General features: G+C 42.7%; 1 protein-coding gene across 6 annotated transcripts in view; it reads right to left on the bottom strand.

The window, feature by feature from the left end:
- The window catches only part of cadps2 (Ca++-dependent secretion activator 2), a 221,895-nt gene that overhangs the window by 43,853 nt on the left and 159,008 nt on the right, over positions 1-19,034 (bottom strand). For 3 of the 6 annotated variants that reach the window (XM_041849500.2, XM_041849501.2, XM_041849504.2), the window contains exons 15-19: positions 17,809-17,872; positions 17,473-17,596; positions 17,181-17,281; positions 9,475-9,483; positions 3,654-3,810 (exon numbers count right to left, since the gene is read on the bottom strand). In XM_041849500.2, the coding sequence (XP_041705434.2) occupies positions 3,654-3,810; positions 9,475-9,483; positions 17,181-17,281; positions 17,473-17,596; positions 17,809-17,872 (455 nt within the window). The remainder of the gene's footprint in view (positions 1-3,653; positions 3,811-9,474; positions 9,484-17,180; positions 17,282-17,472; positions 17,597-17,808; positions 17,873-19,034) is intronic. The other 3 variants (XM_041849502.2, XM_041849503.2, XM_041849505.2) reach the window with 1 other exon arrangement.

Genomic DNA, 19,034 nt, shown 5'->3' with positions numbered 1-19,034 from the left:
ACCCAAGAAGACTTGAGGCTGTAATCGCTGCCAAAGGTGCTTCAACAAAGTACTGAGTAAAGGGTCTGAATACTTATGTATTTGTAATACATTTGCAAAAATGTCTAAAAACCTGTTTTTGCTTTGACATTGTGGGGTATTGTGGGTAGATTGATGAGGAAAGAAAGCAATTTAATCCATTGTAGAATAGGTCTGTAACATAACAAAATGTGGAAAAAGTCAAGGGGTCTGAATACTTTCCAAATGCACTGTATGGAGGGGGTTTTACACACATCCAAAATAATAACAGGAGCTGGCTAAAATAACGTACAACACATTGATAAAAAGGGGATGTCCGCTCACTATTTTGCTGAAAAAAATAGATATTTCAATATAGATACAAAAAAATATATATATAAAATGTTTAATAAAAGCTGATTAAGATTTATTTCAAAAGAGTCTCACGAGCCAAAACCTTTATGGACAGTCTTGGCTACTTGGCGAAGTTATTGGGCAGGACCAAAAAAAAACTTCATTCATTGAGGAGAGGGGAGGCTGTGCTTGGTCTTTAATCGAATGAAACGAAATGGGGGAAAAAACATTAGTTTTTTATGTTTCTAAATACGAGGTTCACAGGCACAAAAAGCACATCTCTCTTGTTCCATGTGCATATGGGCACTGCACGTCATGGCTGGATAGGCTGCGCTTCCGCTGTCAAAATCCATGCCATAACCAGCTGCGTTACCGCTAAGACCTCCTTTGCGCTGAATGAAATGGTCACTTTTGCGCTGGTTCTTAAGGACACATCTCAAATATTGCCACCCTCCCACCTCAGCGCAAGCGAGCTGATGTTAGACATGTCAATTGCCGAACCTGGCGCAAAGGGTGGAAAATGCCAGAGCGTCAGTTTTTACATGCAGAAATCGACAACTAAAGTGCGTTTCACACTTGCGCCACCTTGGCGCCAGCCGCAAATAAAGAGAGAAAGAGAGACAAATAGAAAGACAGAGGGAGAAAGGAAGAGAGCGCATAGGACTCCTGTGGTCTCTCAGGGCTTCATTAGTCCTAATTCCCCATCATTCTGTTCCTTCATGATTAACACTTGCCTTTTTACCCTCCTGAGAGCCCACGGCTCCTCTCCCAACAAGTTCCTGCATCACGCAACACATGCAGACACTAAAGTGAGCATTTAGTTAATCCTTAGTACACGTGGATATTAAGACCTGGTGTGATAAATGAAATATGTTTTGTTCACACTACAAAACAATCATTAAAATGTGCTATTACAACCAATAATGCTTCCATTCTGACTATGTATTTGTTCATTTATCACACAGTATCAACATAGCCTCTTTTCACATGTTTACTATTAGTCGCATATAAAAAAAAAAAAAAGGTATTCGTGTTTGAGGCAACTATCAGACAACGGCATCTGACAACATTGACAACGTGGAGATCCTGAATGATGTAGGAACTGTCGGGGAACAAATCCTAAAAGGCAGACTTGACCTTGTAGGTCTATAGCTAGGCAACTAAGAAAAATAAACTCAAGTGGAATAGCAGCCTTTTTCTTTTATCCTAACAATATCATCAGCTTAGACATTTTACATCCATTTTTATCTCATTCACTTAAGGAATCATTATCAATAACAGGGTCCTCATTTGCAGTAATAGTCTAAATGAAACTGTTCCTTATATCCTCATTATGTTACTCTTCAAATCAAATAATTGTTATGACAGTTGGAATAATTGCAAGATTAATGGAGAATGGTAATAACAGAAAATGGAGGAGAGAAAAAAACACAATAATGATATTTTGCCTACTCCTTACATAATTAGAGTTTTATTTTTGAATGTAATTGCCCTTGAGCTGCCTGTCTGTCTGCTCTGGGTGAGGCTTGCATTGACAATGTAAAACAACACTTCAAATGTAGCCAACTCTCGTTTGGCAATGAAACAAAGGCTCGGAGCTAAGCGTGGACAAGGGAGAAGAGAGAGGGAGAAAGTATGAGAGAGAGAGGAGTTTGATAGTACACACAAGGGCAAACACCTGGATGCCACACGGACTTTACACTCATGGAATTAAAATAAGTATTACACATGGTGGGAGTGGGTAGCAGGTCAATTGTACTGAGCGATTAACAAAAATGGCGGTTATTTTTTGTTTTTTAAACAACAAATTGATGATGTCAGTTCAATTATTTGAATTCCATTTGTTCGTTTTTTTTCTATGAGCTCAATCCGCAGTTTCTCTAGAGAGAAATCAGATCAAGCCCGAACTGTGCAATGTAGTAGGGAGTTGTCGTTTCCAACAGGCATATATTCTACATACTTTAGCGCAGAAAACGTGGTAATTAACTACAATGACCATCATCCATTGTGCGCCTACTTGTCCGGTCTGTGTGGGTCGGACACGGAGAGGGAGAGGGAGAGAAGAGACAGAAGACGAGCGATCGAGAGGGATAGAGAGCAGTTGCTTCGCGAGGTGTCTCTACCTGAAAATACATGATTTAAGTGATTGATAGTTGGTATTCAGCAGTCATAAAAGTCTGCCTTATTTACTTTGAAGAACTACTAAAATAGTGATTTTGTCAAGACAGCATAGGCAGCAGCTCTATAGAGATGAGACGATGACTTGACGAATAAAGTCATCAAATAAAACAAATGTAATATATACAACAACTGAAATATTTTATTAAAGTAAAGTGAATAAACTATGGTCAATAGTAATGGGCAGTCACTACCATCATGGGACTATTCATTGTTTTATTCTGTGTTGATTCAGCATTCAACCCACATAATGACTAAAATGTAAATGTAAATAATGCATAGTACATTTAATGTAAAAAAAATAATTGAAATTGAAACCTCTTATAAAAAATGTATAATCGAACCGAAACAACCTCAAAAAGCACTAATTGCTCAGAACTACAGGGCAAATAATTACAACTAAATGAGACAAACGTTTCGGTCTATGACCTTTTATCAGAGTAACCATTGCTTGTTTACGAGTTGCCAGGTATGTTCAAAGTACATTTGGAAAAAGGGGAAAACTACAAACCTTTGTTCCCTGTTCATTGAGCAAAGAAATCAAAATGGAGGACAGCCTGGTGAGACAGGTGCCTCAAACCGTACTAATACTGTCCTCTCTGTGTGACACTGCCCCTCGCATTACAGGAGGTGACAGGTAGAGTCTTTAGCTGACAGATGACAGCCCCCTGACTTTACGATCGTGTTCCGACATCCGGTACTATCGTTTTATCTGCTTTTCGTTTCTCACCGTTACCTCAGTGATGATGATGTTAATTATTGTGTTGCTGACGCGGCAGGGCGGGAGCTCTAAGCACAGTTAACAACTTCTCCTAACAAGTCTTGTTTGACACCGTTGGTGTTAATTAGGACTCTTAGTGGCATGAACATGCGCCGAGAAGTATGGGATGTGTTTTTGAAGACAGCTCAGGACTGGGAGGTGCCGTAGGCCATGCTTTAAATAGGGACAGGGACAAAATAGAGGGTCAGGTGACAAAATAATTAGAGGGAACACTCCAGGGAAATACGCCACTCACGGTTACTGAACTGGAAGTTGTTGAACTGTGCTCATGAATCAGTTTTGGGAGGCTAAGCATAGGGTCAGAGGTAGAAGAAGAGGGACACAGGGAGAACGGAGAACTCACGGTCACATCGCAGGAAGTTGTTAAGCAGCTGGAATAAAGGAAAGCTATCCCATGAGTCAACGGGCTGGACTTGCAGAGCGCCATCCATGTCAACGGTGTAGAGAGACAGGAAGGCCTCTGCGTGCTCCGCCATCATCTCCGGCCACCACGAGAAGGCCTAGAAAAGAGAGGGAAGGAGAGAGAGCAGAGGGAAGAAGATCGAGAAAGAGACCAGAGACCAGAGGGAAGAAGAGAGAGAAAGAGACCAGAGGGAAGAAGAGAGAGAAAGAGACCAGAGAAGAAAGGAAGAAAGAAAAGGGGAGAAGGCAAAATAAAGAAAATAATACATTAAAAAGCCCAAGTCGTCACAAACCACTATCTCTAGTTTACTCTGGTTGAAGAATAAATCAACATAAAATGTAAAATTACACAATCAGAAGAAGATGGGAAGAAGTGACAGATGGATAGAGAAAAGACTGCTCTGAAAAATAAATGAAAATGCCATGTGCAAATCAAAACAATCTAATGAATGAAACCAACAGAAAAACAGCCCAATGGGTGATGGGTAGCATAAAGAGCGGACCTTGCGCACACAATGGACTACAACACTATAAAAAGATGAATCACATATTGGTTATTACATTATGCTTCCAATGTTGCGCTTCAATCTCCAAGGTGAGGCTATACACATTTATTAAAAAGGCACAGACAGATATCATGCGTTTTTAACCTGCAATGTTCAGAGGGGAATAAATACAAGGCTCATCTGAGAACAGCAATAACTTATAATTTAGTGGTCATACTATCAGAAACAGTATCTATAATAGCAAAAAATTATGTGATACTTAAACAGTTTATTAGGTACACCCATCTAGTACCGGGTCGGAGGCCCCTTTGCCTCCAGAACAGACTGGATTCTTCGGGGCATGGAAACGTTGCTCAATTGGCATCAAAGGACCTAACATGTGCCAGGAAAACATTCCCCACACCATAACACCACCAGCCTGTACTGTTGACACCAGGCAGGATGGGGCCATGGACTCATGCTGCTTACGCCAAATCCTGACTCTGGAACCGGGATTCGTCGGACTAGAATTTTTTTTTCCACTCCTCAATTGTCCAGTGTTGGACATCACGTGCCCACTGGAGCCGCTTCTTCTTGTTTTTACCTGTTAGGAGTGGAACCTGGTGTAGTCGTCTGCTGCAATAGCCCATCCGTGACAAGGACCAACAAGTTGTGCGTTCTGAGATGCAGTTCTGCACACCACTGTTGTACTGGGCCGTTATTTGCCAGTTTGTAGTCCGCCTGTTAGCCTACACGATTCTTGCCATTCTCCTTCAACCTCTCATCAACGAGCTGTTTTCGCCAACACAGGACTGCCGCTGACTGGATGTTTTTTTGTTTGTCGCACCATTCTCGGTAAACCCTAGACACTGTCGTGTGTGAAAAGCCCAGGAGGGCGGCTGTTTCTGAGATCCTGGAACAGGCGCGCCTGACACCAACGATCATACCACGCTCAAAGTCGCTTAGGTCACTTGTTTTGCCCATTCTAACGTTCAAACGAACAGTAACTGAATGCCTCGATGCCTGTCTGCCTGCTTTATATAGCAAGCCACAGCCACGTGACTCACCGTCTGTAGGAGCGAACCATTTTCATGAACCGGGGTGGTGTACCTAAAAACTGTATATCTGCATATGTTGTTGAGTTATCAAGAATTGAGGTAAATTCCAATTAGACAAATTGGACATGGAATTTCTCCAAAGCAATATGATTAAATTCCTGAATTGACTGGAATTGAACCCAACAGTGGAATTGTTGAATGGTCTCTAATGCCATTCAGCTGTCCATTCCCTTCAAATAATCAACGTTCCTTTTGCTGCATAGGGCATTCATGTCACTTGCACGAGAGGTTTGATCTACACTGAACAAAAATAAACAACATGCAACAATTTCAAAAGATTTTACTGAGTTCATATAAAGGAAATCAGCCAATTGAAATATACTGAACAAAAATATAAACACAACATGTAAAGCATTGGTCCCATGTTTCATGAGCTGAAATAAAAGATCTAAAAAATGTTCCATACACACAAAAAGCTTATTTCTCTCAAATTGTGTGCACAAATTTGTTTACATCCCTGTTAGTGAGTATTTCTCCTTTGCCACGATAATCCATCCATCTGACAGGTGTGGCAAATCAAGAAGCTGATTAAACAGCATGATCATTACACAGGTGCACCATGTGCTGGGGACAATAAAAGGCCACAGATGTCTCAAGTTTTGAGGGAGCGTGCAATTGGCATGCTGACTGCAGTAATGTCCACCAGAACTGTCAGCGACCTCCAATATCGTTTTAGAGAATTTGGCAGTATGTCCAACCAGCCTCACAACTGCAGACCACGTGTAACTACGCAAGCACCAGGACCTCCACATCCTGCTTCTTTACCTGCAGGAACGTCTGAGACCAGCCACCCGGACAGCTGATGAAACTGATGAGTATTTCTATCTATAATAAAGGCCTTTTGTGGGGAAAAACTCATTCTGATTGGCTAGGCCTGGCTCGCCAGTGTGTAGGCCTATGACCTCCCAGGCCCACCCATGGCTGCGCCCCTGCCCAGTCATGTGAATTCCATAGATTAGGGCCTAATTTATTTATTTACATTTACTGATTTCCTTATATGAATTGTAACTCCGTAAAATCGTTGAAATTGTTGCATGTTGCATTTATATTTTTGTTCAGTATAAATTAATTAGGGCCCTAATCTATGGATTGCACATGACTGGGAATACAGATATGCATCAGTTGGTGACCGATACCTTTTCTAAAAAAGTAGGGGCGTTGATCAGAAAACCAGTATCTGGTGTGATCACCATTTGCATCATGCAGCACGACACATCTCCTTCACATAAAGTTGATCAGGTTGTAGATTGTGACCTGTGGAATGCTGTCCCACTCCTCTTCAATGGCTGTGCGAACTTGCTGGATATTGGCGGGAACTGGAACACGCAGTCGTACACGTCGATCCAGAGCATTCCAAACATGCTCAATTGGTGACATGTCTGGTGAGTATGCAGGCCATGGAAGAACTGGGACATTTTCAGCCTCTAGGAATTGGGTACAGATCCTTGCGACATGGGGCCGTGCATTATCATGCTGAAACATGAAGTGATGGTGGCGGATGAATGGGCACGACAATGGGCCTCAGGATCTCGTCACGGTATCTCTGTGCATTCAAATTGCCATCTATAAAATGCAATTTTGTTTGTTGTCCGTAGCTTACGTCTGCCCATACCATAACCCCACCGCCACCATGGGGCACTCTATTCACAACGTTGACATCAGCAAACTGCTCGCCCACACAACGCCATACATGCTGTCTGCCATCTGCCCGGTACAGTTGGAACCGGGATTCATCCGTGAAGAGCACACTTCTCCAGCTTGCCAGTCGCCATCTAAGGTGAGCATTTGCCCACTGAAGTCTGTTACGACACCGAACTGGAGTCAGGTCAAGACCCTGGTGAGGACGACGAGCACGCAGATGAGCTTCCCTGAGACGGTTTCTGACAGTTTGTGCAGAAATTCTTCGGTTGTGCAAACCCACAGTTCCATCAGCTCTCCGGGTGGCTGGTCTCAGATGATCCCGCAGGTGAAGAAGCTGGATGTGGAGGTCCTGGGCTGGCGTGGTTACACAATTTCTGCGGTTGTGAGGCCGGTTGGACATACTGCCAAATTCTCTAAAACGACGTTGGAGGCGGCATAACATTCAATTCCCTGGCAACAGCTCTGGTGGACATTCCTGCAGTCAGCATGCCAATTGCACACTCCCTCAAAACTTGAGACATCTGAGGCATTGTCTTGTGTGACAAAACTGCACAATTTAGAGTGGCCTTTATTGTTCCCTGTACAAGGTGCACCTGTGTAATGATCATGCAGTTTAATAAGCTTCTTGATTTGCCACACCTATCAGGTGGATGGATTATCTTGGCAAAAAAGAAATGCTCACTAACAGGGAGGTAAACATCTGAGAAATAAGCTTTTTGTGTGTATGGGACATTTATGGGATCTTTTATTTCAGCTCATGAAACATGGGACCAACACTGTACATGTTGCGTTTATATTTTTGTTCAGTGTATATCACACAAAAGAAGAAAAGGTTAAAAAGGTCCAAACAAAGGTCAAGCTATTGACATTTCCAAAACATTGGAGGCTTATGTCTAGGATTCTGTGTGAAGTGCAAGGGGTTTACAAATGTATAGGCCAAATAAGTTGTTATGATAGAAACGGAAATTCAGTGTTTATGTGGGTGTAGAAAAAGGTCATGTGCACTCACCTCCTTTCATCTAGTGGCTCTTTTTTTGTCTGTGCCAAGTTGGATGTTCACTCAAACTTTCTTTCATGTATTGGTGGGACTAGCCATCATACATGTACTGTAGTTACAAACCCAATCATTTACAGTAATTCTTCAATACAATCTTTGCTTAAAGTTCTGACTGGTCCTTGACTATTGTTGCGGTGTGTCAATGCAACTACATACCGGTATGTTTTGTTTGTGTCAATATTGTGTACGACTCCATCTATCCAGGAAATGGGTATAGGAGATTTTAGGTCATATCCAGGAAGTTAGTACAGGAGATTTTAGGTCATATCTAGGAAGTATATATAGGAGATTTTAGGTCATTAAGGAGCTTGACAAAGTCATGTTCTTGGCTCTAAGTCAATGGGACATTTGGCAGAGCTGCAGTTGCTTTTCATGACTCCACTGTCTCCATAGACCAGTCAGAGCATAAAAAGCATACATTTTTCGTGCCCACCCAAAATAAATACTTCCTACCCTACTCAGTGGTCGCCATGTGAGGAGAGAAAAGTTCAATGAGCCCAATGAAGCACAGGAAAAAGAAAAGGAATGTGACAGATTGATTGAAGAAGGTTGCTGTTCCTGTGTGTGTCCGTCTGTGTGCGTGTCTGTGAGTGTCCGTTTGTGTGTGTCTGTCTGTGTGTGTCCATCCGTCTGTGTGTATGTGTCCGTCTGTATGTGTCCATCTGTGTGTCTGTGTTAGTGGGCGCTTGTGGCAGACAAAACACTAGGCTGGCGGTCAGAGAAAGTTTATGTCCCACAGCGATACCTGGCCTTGAGGACTGTTGTCATCATCCTTTTCAGATGTGTCTTTTCAGCACTCTGTGTCAATAAACACAATTAAAAAGAGTGCCTTTGTGCCACACGCTTCGTTACCTATCGCCAACCCCCTCAATTCACACCAACAGGCATCCTCACATAACTGCAGGAATGAACTCATCACAAAATGCTGTCTCTAAGTGAGAGAGCGAGATTCCGAAGAAAAATGTAAGGTACGTGACTGAAAGCAAGAGCGAGCAGCCTGACAAAGGCCCAAGTTGGCCGTTTTCTTCCCCACAATGCTAATCTCCATTCGGTTAACAGGCACTTTGTTCCCCAATAAAAAGCAGTTTACCTTGCGGTATAAGAAGCAGTTTACAGCTCTCACTATGTGTGTGTGTGTTGTAGCATAAATTGGGGTACAACAATCACCACAAAACCAGAATCCTTAGATACCCAGAGTGCAAAATTTGGTATCATGGGACAAAATATTCAGCAGTCCACCAGGACCACAACCTGCAGTGGATCCACCACATTGCACCTGAATGACTATTGATGACTCGGTATCAACCATCTCCTCAACGAGAACCATGAACAGAGCTTTACAGGGTATGAGTGAAGTGTGGTACATGACTGATAGATGTTGACAGGCTTTGGGACGTAACACAATTTGATGGACGTGGACATGACAGACACACAGCTAGAGTTTTCATAAGAAACACTTACCTCTCTTCCCTTTCCAATTCATATCAGAAAAAGAGGGAAAGTGAAAGGCAGAAATTAGAGAAAGTGAGGGCATCTCTTTGCATTTTTCACTTGGTATAAAATACTGAAAATGGTCATCACCGGTTTGATTTCCACACATGCCGAAAACATGGAAACATTTTGCCTTTGACAGCGAGTGGGATGCGCTGATGTGACTGTCCTCCTGCTAAAACTCCAGTGCCAGCCTCCAACTACAAAGGACCTTGTCTCATTTGTGGTCATGACAGCCGCAGATTTGCAGCCAGTTATAAATAGCGCTGTCGCTCAGAAACAGATGTCTGAAGCCACACTGCCACTTATTAGAAAAGTACAGTGCATTCGGAAAGTTTTCAGACCCCTTGACTTTTTCCAAATTTTGTTACGTTACAGCCTTATTCTAAAATGGATCAAACTGTTATTCCCCCTCATCAATCTACACACAATACCCCACAATGACAAAGCAAAACCAGGTTTTTAAACATTTTTGCAAATTTATAAAAAATTAAAAACTGAAATATCAAATTTACATAAGTATTCAGACCCTTTACTCAGTACTTTGTTGAAGCACTTTTGGCAGTGATTACAGCCTCGAGTCTTTCTGGGTATGACACTACAAGCTTGGCACACCTGCATTTGGGGAGTTTCTCCCATTCTTCTCTGCAGATCCTCTCAAGTTCTGTCAGGTTGAATGGGGAGCGTCACTGCACAGCTATTTTCAGGTCTCTCCAGAAATGTTAGATCGGGTTCAAGTCCGGGCTCTGGCTGGGCCACTCAAGGACATTCAGAGACTTGTCCCGAAGCCACTCCTGCGTTGTCTTGGCTGTGTGCTTAGGGTCATTGTCCTGTTGGAAGGTGAACCTTTGCCCCAGTCTGAGGTCCTGAGCGCTCTTTCATCAAGGATCTCTCTGTACTTTGCTCCGTTCATTTTTCCTTCGATCCTGACTAGTCTCCCAGTCACTGCTGCTGAAAAACATCCCCACAGCATGATGCTGCCACCACCATGCTTCACCATAGGGATGGTGCCATGTTTCCTCCAGACGTGACGCTTGGCATTCAAGCCAAAGAGTTCAATCTTGGTTTCATCAGACCAGAGAATCTTGTTTCTCATGGTCTGAGAGTCTTTAGGTGCCTTTTGGCAAACCCCAAGCGGTAGGTCATGTGCCTTTTACTGAGGAGTGGCTTCCGTCTGGCCACTCTACCATAAAGGCCTGATTGATGGAGTTCTGCAGAATTTTTTTGGTACCCTTCCCCAGATCTGTGCTTTGACACAATCCTGTATCGGAGCTCTATGGACAATTCCTTCAACCTCATGGCTTGGTCTTTTCTCTGACATGCACTGTCAACTGTGGGACCTTATATAGACAGTTGTGCGCCTTTCCAAATCATGTCCAATCAATTGAAATTACCACAGGTGGACTCCAATCAAGTTGTAGAAACATCTTAAGGATGATCAATGGAAACAGGATGTACCTGAGCTCAATTGAGTCTCATAGCAAAGGGTCTGAATACTTATGTAAATAAGGTATCCCTGTTTTTGCTTTGTCATTATAGGGTATTGTGTGTAGATTGAAGAGGGAAAAAAAATAATTTAATACATTTTAGAATAAGGCTGTAATGTAACAAAATGTGGAAAAAGTCAAGGGGTCTGAATACTTTCCGAATGCACTGTATGTGGTGTTCATGGACGCCTCAACACCTATGAATGATCAGTTTTACACAGTACCATAGAGCGACCTGTGCATTTGGGCTGTGGGCGTTGTTTTCATCTCTGCTCGCCGAGACTTTACTACAGTGTTGGCACTTGATGTGTCACCTTCCACGTTGGCACACAGCTGCCAACGCAGACCCAGGATAGAAACAAACAGCTCCACAATAATAATAATAATAATAAGTGGTTAAAAGTTATTAGTTAAATGATCAATTTTTTCTGGCGTGGCACAGGCAGGAATCATCATAAGAAAAATAATAAGATAACAGCATCCAAGGATGCATTTCAACTGATCAAATCATTTGGGTTCCTGGATCCTTTCACAGCATTATAAGGCTGCGTTGAGACAATTACTTATCAATGACCCAAGTCCAGCTCATTTAATCCCTACCATTGTGTCGCTGAGTTGTCATAATGATTCAGCAAATGTACATTATCCTAGGGGCGTTGGAAGACACAATGTAAATAACCTAATTTGTGTGACTCTTACTGCCCGGAACGCCTCTGCCAGCATGTTAAATGTGCAACCAGAGGAAAAAAAACTCTAGACCACCTTTACTCCACACACAGAGACGCATACAAAGCTTTCCCTCGCCCTCCATTTGGCAAATCTGACCATAACTCTATCCTCCCGATTCCTGCTTATAAGCAAAAACTAAAGCAGGAAGCACCAGTGACTCGGTTAATAAAAAAGGGGTCAGATGACGCAGATGCTAAGCTACAGGAATTTTTTGCTAGCAAAGACTGGAACATGTTCCGGGATTCTTCAGATAGCATTGAGGAGTACACCACATCAGTCACTGGCTTCATCAATAAGTGCATCGATGATGTCGTCCCCACAGTGACCGTACGTACATACCCCAACCAGAAGCCATGGATTACAGGCAACATCCGCACTGAGCTAAAGGGTAGAGCTGCCGCTTTCAAGGAGCGGGACTCTAACCCGGACGCATATAAGAAATCCCGCTATGCCCTCCGACGAACCATCAAACAGGCAAAGAGTCAATACAGGACTAAGATTGAATCGTACTACACTGGCTCTGAAGCTCGTCGGATGTGGCAGTGCTTGAAAACTTGACAGACTACAAAGGGAAGCACAGCCGCGAGCTGCCCAGTGACACAAGACTTCCAGACGAGCTAAACCACTTCTATGCTCGCTTCGAGGCAAGCAACACTGAAGCATGCATGAGAGCACCAGCTGTTCCGGATGACTATGTGATCACGCTCTCCGTAGCCAATGTGAGTAAGACTTTTAAGCAGGTCAACATTCACAAGGCCGCAGGGCCAGACGGATTACCAGGACCTGTACTCCGAGCATGTGCTGACCAACTGGCAAGTGTCTTCACTGACATTTTCAACATGTCCCTGACTGAGTCTGTAATACCAACATGTTTCAAGCAGTCCCCGTGCCCAAGGACACCAAGATAACCTGCCTAAATGACTACCGACCCATAGCACTGACGTCTGTAGCCATGAAGTGCTTTGAAAGGCTGGTCATGGCTCACATCAACACCATTATCCCAGAAACCCTAGACCCACTCCAATTTGCATACCGCCCCAACAGATCCACAGATGATGCAATCTCTATTGCACTCCACACTGCCCTGTCCCACCTGGACAAGAGGAACACGTATGTGAGAATGCTATTCATTGACTACAGCTCAGCATTCAACACCATAGTGCCCTCAAAGCTCATCACTAAGCTAAGGATTCTGGGACTAAACATCTCCCTCTGCAACTGGATCCTGGACATCCTGGACTTCCTGACGGGCCGCCCCCAGGTGGTAAGGGTAGGTAACAACATATCTGCCACACTGATCCTCAACACGGGGGCCCCTCAGGGGTGCGTGCTCAGTCCCCTCCTGTACTCCCTGTTCACCCATGACTGCATGGCCAGACACGACTCAAACACCATCATTAAGTTTGCCGACGACAACAGTGGTAGGCCTGATCACCGACAACGATGAGACAGCCTATAGGGAGGAGGTCAGAGACCTGGCCGTGTGGTGCCAGGATAACAACCTCTCCCTCAACGTGACCAAGACAAAGGAGATGATTGTGGACTACAGGGAAAAAAAGCGTACTGAGCACGCCCCCATTCTCATCGACAGGGCTGTAGTGGAACAGGTTGAGAGCTTCAAGTTCCTTGGTGTCCACATCACCAACGAACTGTCATGGTCCAAACACACCAAGACAGTCGTGAAGAGGGCACGACAAAGCCTATTCCCCCTCAGGAGACTGAAAAGATTTGGCATGGGTCCTCAGATCCTCAAAAAAATTCTACAGCTGCACCATCGAGAGCATCCTGACTGGTTGCATCACCACCTGGTATGGCAACTGCTCGGCCTCCGACCGCAAGGCACTACAGAGGGTAGTGCGTATGGCCCAGTACATCACTGGGGCCAAGCTTCCTGCCATCCAGGACCTCTATACCAGGCGGTGTCAGAGGAAGGCCCTCAAAATTGTCAAAGACTCCAGCCACCCTAGTCATAGACTGTTCTCTCTGCTACCGCACGGCAAGCGGTACCGGAGTGCCAAGTCTAGGTCCAAAAGACTTCTCAACAGCTTCTACCCCCAAGCCATAAGACTCCTGAACAGCTAATCATGGCTACCTGGACTATTTGCACTGCCCCCCCACCCCCAACCCATATTTTTACACTGCTGCTACTCTTAATTATTTATGCATAGTCACTTTAACTCTACCCACATGTACATATTACTTCAACTACCTCAATTAGCCGGTGCCCCCGCACATTGACTCTGCACCGGTACCCCCCTGTATATATAGCCTCCCTACTGTTATTTTATTTTACTTCTGCTCTTTTTTTCTCAACACTTTTTTGTTGTCGTTTTACTTTACTTTTTTATTAAAAATAAATGCACTGTTGGTTAAGGGCTGTAAGTAAGCATTTCACTGTAATGTCTGCACCTGTTGTAGTCGGCACATGTGGCCAATAAAATGTGATTTGATTTGATTAGATCCTACAGCTATTGTATGCAGTAATCATATGCCTATGAACCAGAGTGATACTGTTAGCACTGAGGTGGTGTGCCCTAGTCGGAAGTCCACTGTGTGCAGCTCCCCCTGCACTAATACAAATAACCAGAGTATGTCTTCCTCTGCTAAGCTTCCCAGTAAAGCAAGAAAAATAATCAAACATCCCAGAAAAGTGTTAAAAATCACCCACGTTAACATATGTAGCTTAAGAATCAAGGTTCATGAAATCAATAATTTGCTAGTAACAGATGACATTCATATTCTGACTATCTCTGAAACTCACTTAGATAATACCTTTGATGATACAGTGGTAGCAATACAAGGTTATAACATTTACAGAAAATACAGAAATGTCAACGGGGGAGGGTTTGTGGTCTATATTCAGAACCACATTCCTGTAAAGCTTAGAAAGGATCTAATGTTAATTACTGTTGAAGTAATATGGCTATAGATCACCAAGTGCTAACAGTCAGTATCTGGATAACGTGTGAAATGCTTGATAATATATGTGATATCAATTGAGAGTTATACTTTCTGGGTGATTTAAATATTGACTGGCTTTCATCAGGCTGCCCACTCAAGAGAAAGCTTCAAACTGTAACTAGTGCTTGCAACCTGGTTCAGGTTATCAATCAACCTACCAGGGTAGTTACAAACAGTACAGGAATGAAATCATCAACATGTATTGATCATATCTTTACTAATGCAGCAGAAATTAGCTTGAAAGCAGTATCCAAATCAATAGGATGTAGTGATCACAATATAGTAGGCATATCTAGGAAAACCCAAGTTCCAAAGGCTGGGCCTAATATTGTGTATAAGAGGTCATACAATAAGTTTTGTAGTGATTCCTATGTTGTTGATGTGAAGAATATTTGTTGGTCTGTGTTGTGTAATGACGAGCAACCAGACGCTGCACTTGACACATTTATGAAATTGCTTATCCCAGTTACTAATAAGCATGCACCCATTAAGAAAATGACTGTAAAAACGGTTAAATTCCCATGGATTGATGAGGAATTGAAAAATAGTATGGTTGAGAGAGATGAGGCAAAAGAGATGGCATATAGGTCTGGCTGTACAACCGACTGGCAAACGTACTGCATATTGAAAAATCCTGTGACTAAACTGAATGATAGTAGAAAGCTTTGGAGGTCCAAAAAGGCAAACTCCGTTCCATCATTCATTGAATCAGATGGCTCATTCATCACAAAACCCACTGATATTGCCAACTACTTTAATGGTTTAAGGCAGCGTCGTCCGGGTTTGGCCGGTGTAGGCCGTCATTGTAAATAACAATTTGTTCTTAACTGACTTTCCTAGTTAAATAAAGGTAAAATAAATAAATAAATAAATACAAATCTCTCCTGGCTCAAAGTGGAGGAGAGATTGACTTCATCACTACTTGTATTTGTGAGAGGTATTGACATGTTGAATGCACTGTTTGTTTGAACTACTGGCACACAGCTCGGACACCCATGCATACCCCACAAGACATGCCTCCAGAGGTCTCTTCACAGTCCCCAAGTCCAGAACAGACTATGGGAGGCGCACAGTACTACATAGAGCCATGACTACATGGAACTCTATTCCACATCAAGTAACTCAGGCCAGCATTGAAATTAAATTTTAAAAAACAGATCAAAATACACCTTATGGAACAGCGGGGACTGTGAAGTAACACAAACATAGACACATGCATACAAACACATTTTAACATACACACATGTACACATGGATTTTGTGTTATAGATATGTGGTAGTAGAGTAGAGGCCTGAGGGCACACACTTAATATGTTGTGAAATCTGCTGAAAATGTATAACTGCCTTAATTTTGCTGCACCCCAGGAAGAGTAGCTGCTGCCTTGGCAGCAGCTGATGGGGATCCATAATAAATACAAATACAAAACAGAAATATTTATCTGTGACAAGAGTTAAGTTGTGGTTTTGAGGAGGCATATACTGACAGCAAAAAAGGTATTCTGAATTCTTGAAAGGCACGCTTTGCTAAAATTAGTGACATTTGCATGATTAGTGACAGTTTTCATGAAGGGGGAAGTACTGTAACTATTCTTAAAATACTTGATTTCTGATCTGTATATTATGTTTTGTGACTTATACTGTGATTGAGTACACTGTTCTAAGTGTTGTGATGCTAAAGCTCTGTGCAAATCAGTATTGGGGTCAATTCGGAATTTTTCAACTTAACAATTAATTTTAATTGACCACATCCCATAGGAAGCAGAATTTGAATTGAATTTGAATTTAAGTAGAATTGAACTCAAAGCAATTCAACTGAGACGTGAAACAAGAGTCTCATTCATTTGACAAATCTTTTATCAAAAGGATATGCCGCTTATCATTAATGCAAACAATACACATACCATTTCAAATATTAGTTTGATTATAACTCAGAGATTTCAAACAGTATTTTTCTTTGTTGTACTGAAGTGTTTGATCTAATGCATTCTAGGAAATAAAATGTTTTCTGATTTAAAAACATATTTAAATGTAATGCACACTCTATAATGCCCTTCTAGCAAATCAGAAACAAGTATTCAACAATGCTGTGGTATAAGAATTATTACCGACAACCCACAACATGACCTTAGAATATTTCCAGACCACTGTCATTATTTACAATTGTTTTAGGAGAATGAGTTTTAAAAATGAAACGTTTCAACCTTATGCTACATGGTAGTGGTAACCATACATGATGTCAAAATAAACATGACTATGGTGATAGAATAAATAAGCCATTAGAATTTCATTGAATTAGATTCTACTTCCTTTAATTAAAATTATACTTCCTGTGGGTTGTGGACAATTCAATTCAAATTCAAGATTTGAATTGGAATTAATGAGCAATCCACAACTCAATTCAGAATCGACCCCAACCCTGGTGCACATTGAGTTTGTAACGGTGAGAGTGTGTGTGTGTGTGGTAGGGGTGACGCCATTAGTATGGCAGAATGGCCCTACCTCGGAATGGTGCTCATCATTCTGCTGCAGGACCTCAATACAAAGTTCTCCCAGTCGCATCATGTCCTCCAATCTCTTCTCCGGGGCAGCCTGAGCATCAGCTGTGACATTAAGCACACACAAACATGCCAGCACTGTGACACCAGCACACAGATACACTAAAACACTACCCGCCACCCAGTACACTCTATTAAGAACACTAACAAACCAACAGCATGTGCATATACTTGAACAAAGCCCAAACACAGAGACATGTAATATCACCACATGTGTGAGCCGGGCTTGCACAAACCCTCGATCTGAGCGTATTGAGTCAACTGGGAGTAGTTGATGAGGGCAGCTTTCTCCAGACATTTTTTGACCACCTTCTTCATCTCATCAGGAGGAACCGGAGTGGTGATGTCCTTCATCAAAACCTAGAATCCACCAAAACAGACTCAGCAAACCTAACGGCAAACGGACTTCTAGTTCCTTACAAGAGTGACCCAAAACCTGTTTATAGTGGAAGGCCACAAGGATAACGCAACACATTCTTGTCTACACAGCCATATGCAGTATGAGTAACGGAATGCAGAGACCTGTAGACTCAAAAGAATAACAATAGTCTGACTTTTTCAGCAAAACATACCCTTTCTAGCAGGGAGAGTGTCGCTTTGAGGGCGCCATCTGGTCGGCCAAAGGGGAAACAGTACCTGTGGACACAAGTGTGAGTGGACAGTGCATCTACACCCTCATTTCTTAAGAACAAGGACGATACTGTGGGAATGCTTAACTGCGTTTTGCATCACGACGCATCATACGGGGGATGATTTCTGTATTTTGAAAGTTACATATCTTGAAAACTTGATTGCTGACAAGCAAAACATTTTGGCACTATGTCAACAATGGACTAATGAAACAAATACCATAAGATAGTTTATTGGTGGATTTGCCCTTTAATGCATGAAAGGAAGCCAATGCATTACATAATGCAGGACATCTATTGACTACAGATAAGACACTGATCGGCACAAATATGTAGGTTAAACTGTGGGTGATGAAGCCTCAACAAAGTAGAGGTCAGAAGTGGGAGGCAAATAAGATAAGTTAAGATAGTACTTTATTAATCCCCCAGAGGGGAAATTTGATTGCACCAGCCAATACATACCCCATGCCCATGACCACACATTCTCTGGGGACTCTGGTCCTCTTGACTGGTAACAAGCTGAACTACCGGACAACATCTCTCCTAAATGTGGATATCATATTTTAAAGTGGATTTGAGGTGTTCGCCGTCAAACGTGTCCCTTCTTAGTGCGTGGTGAGGAATTACCAAACCACTAATAGCTCTTAATCAACTTCGCTGTGTTCCCCTTTAATCCTAAACAAACTATACGCACCCCGCTCCGGTTTGCTGCTTATCAGCATAATCCCAAAATTGTCTAGGCTATTGTTTACTGCCATTAGCCTCTCGTTGAGGAGTGTTGCTAATGACTCTTGCTGCTTTCAACAGCCCTCTGCCAACTCCATGTCCCCATCCACCCTCTCTCCTCCTTGGCGCCAGATGGAGGGCCCTTCACAGGGATGAAGGGGCTTGAAACACCAAAGTTCAGGGATATGAATGGGGCAAGTTCATTGAACAAACCATCCTTCAAGGTCTGAATCTGTGTCCACGGCCCTGACAATAAGGCCATACAAGGCAATAATGGTGAATAGCAGCTCACAGATGTAGGGAGGACTAAGAATCCAATATACCCAATTTTGCACCTGTTCAACCCATACGAGTCTAAGCCCTGTCTAAGCCAGGGGAGGGGTTATTTGATGAAAAAAATGTTTTGCCCTTACTGCTATTAGCCCATACAAACGCATTGAATA

This window comes from Coregonus clupeaformis, chromosome 26, assembly GCF_020615455.1.
Source record: "Coregonus clupeaformis isolate EN_2021a chromosome 26, ASM2061545v1, whole genome shotgun sequence".
NCBI lineage: Eukaryota > Metazoa > Chordata > Actinopteri > Salmoniformes > Salmonidae > Coregonus > Coregonus clupeaformis.
Note: the sequence above shows the minus strand (reverse complement) of the source record. Positions and strands in the feature narration are given on the sequence as shown.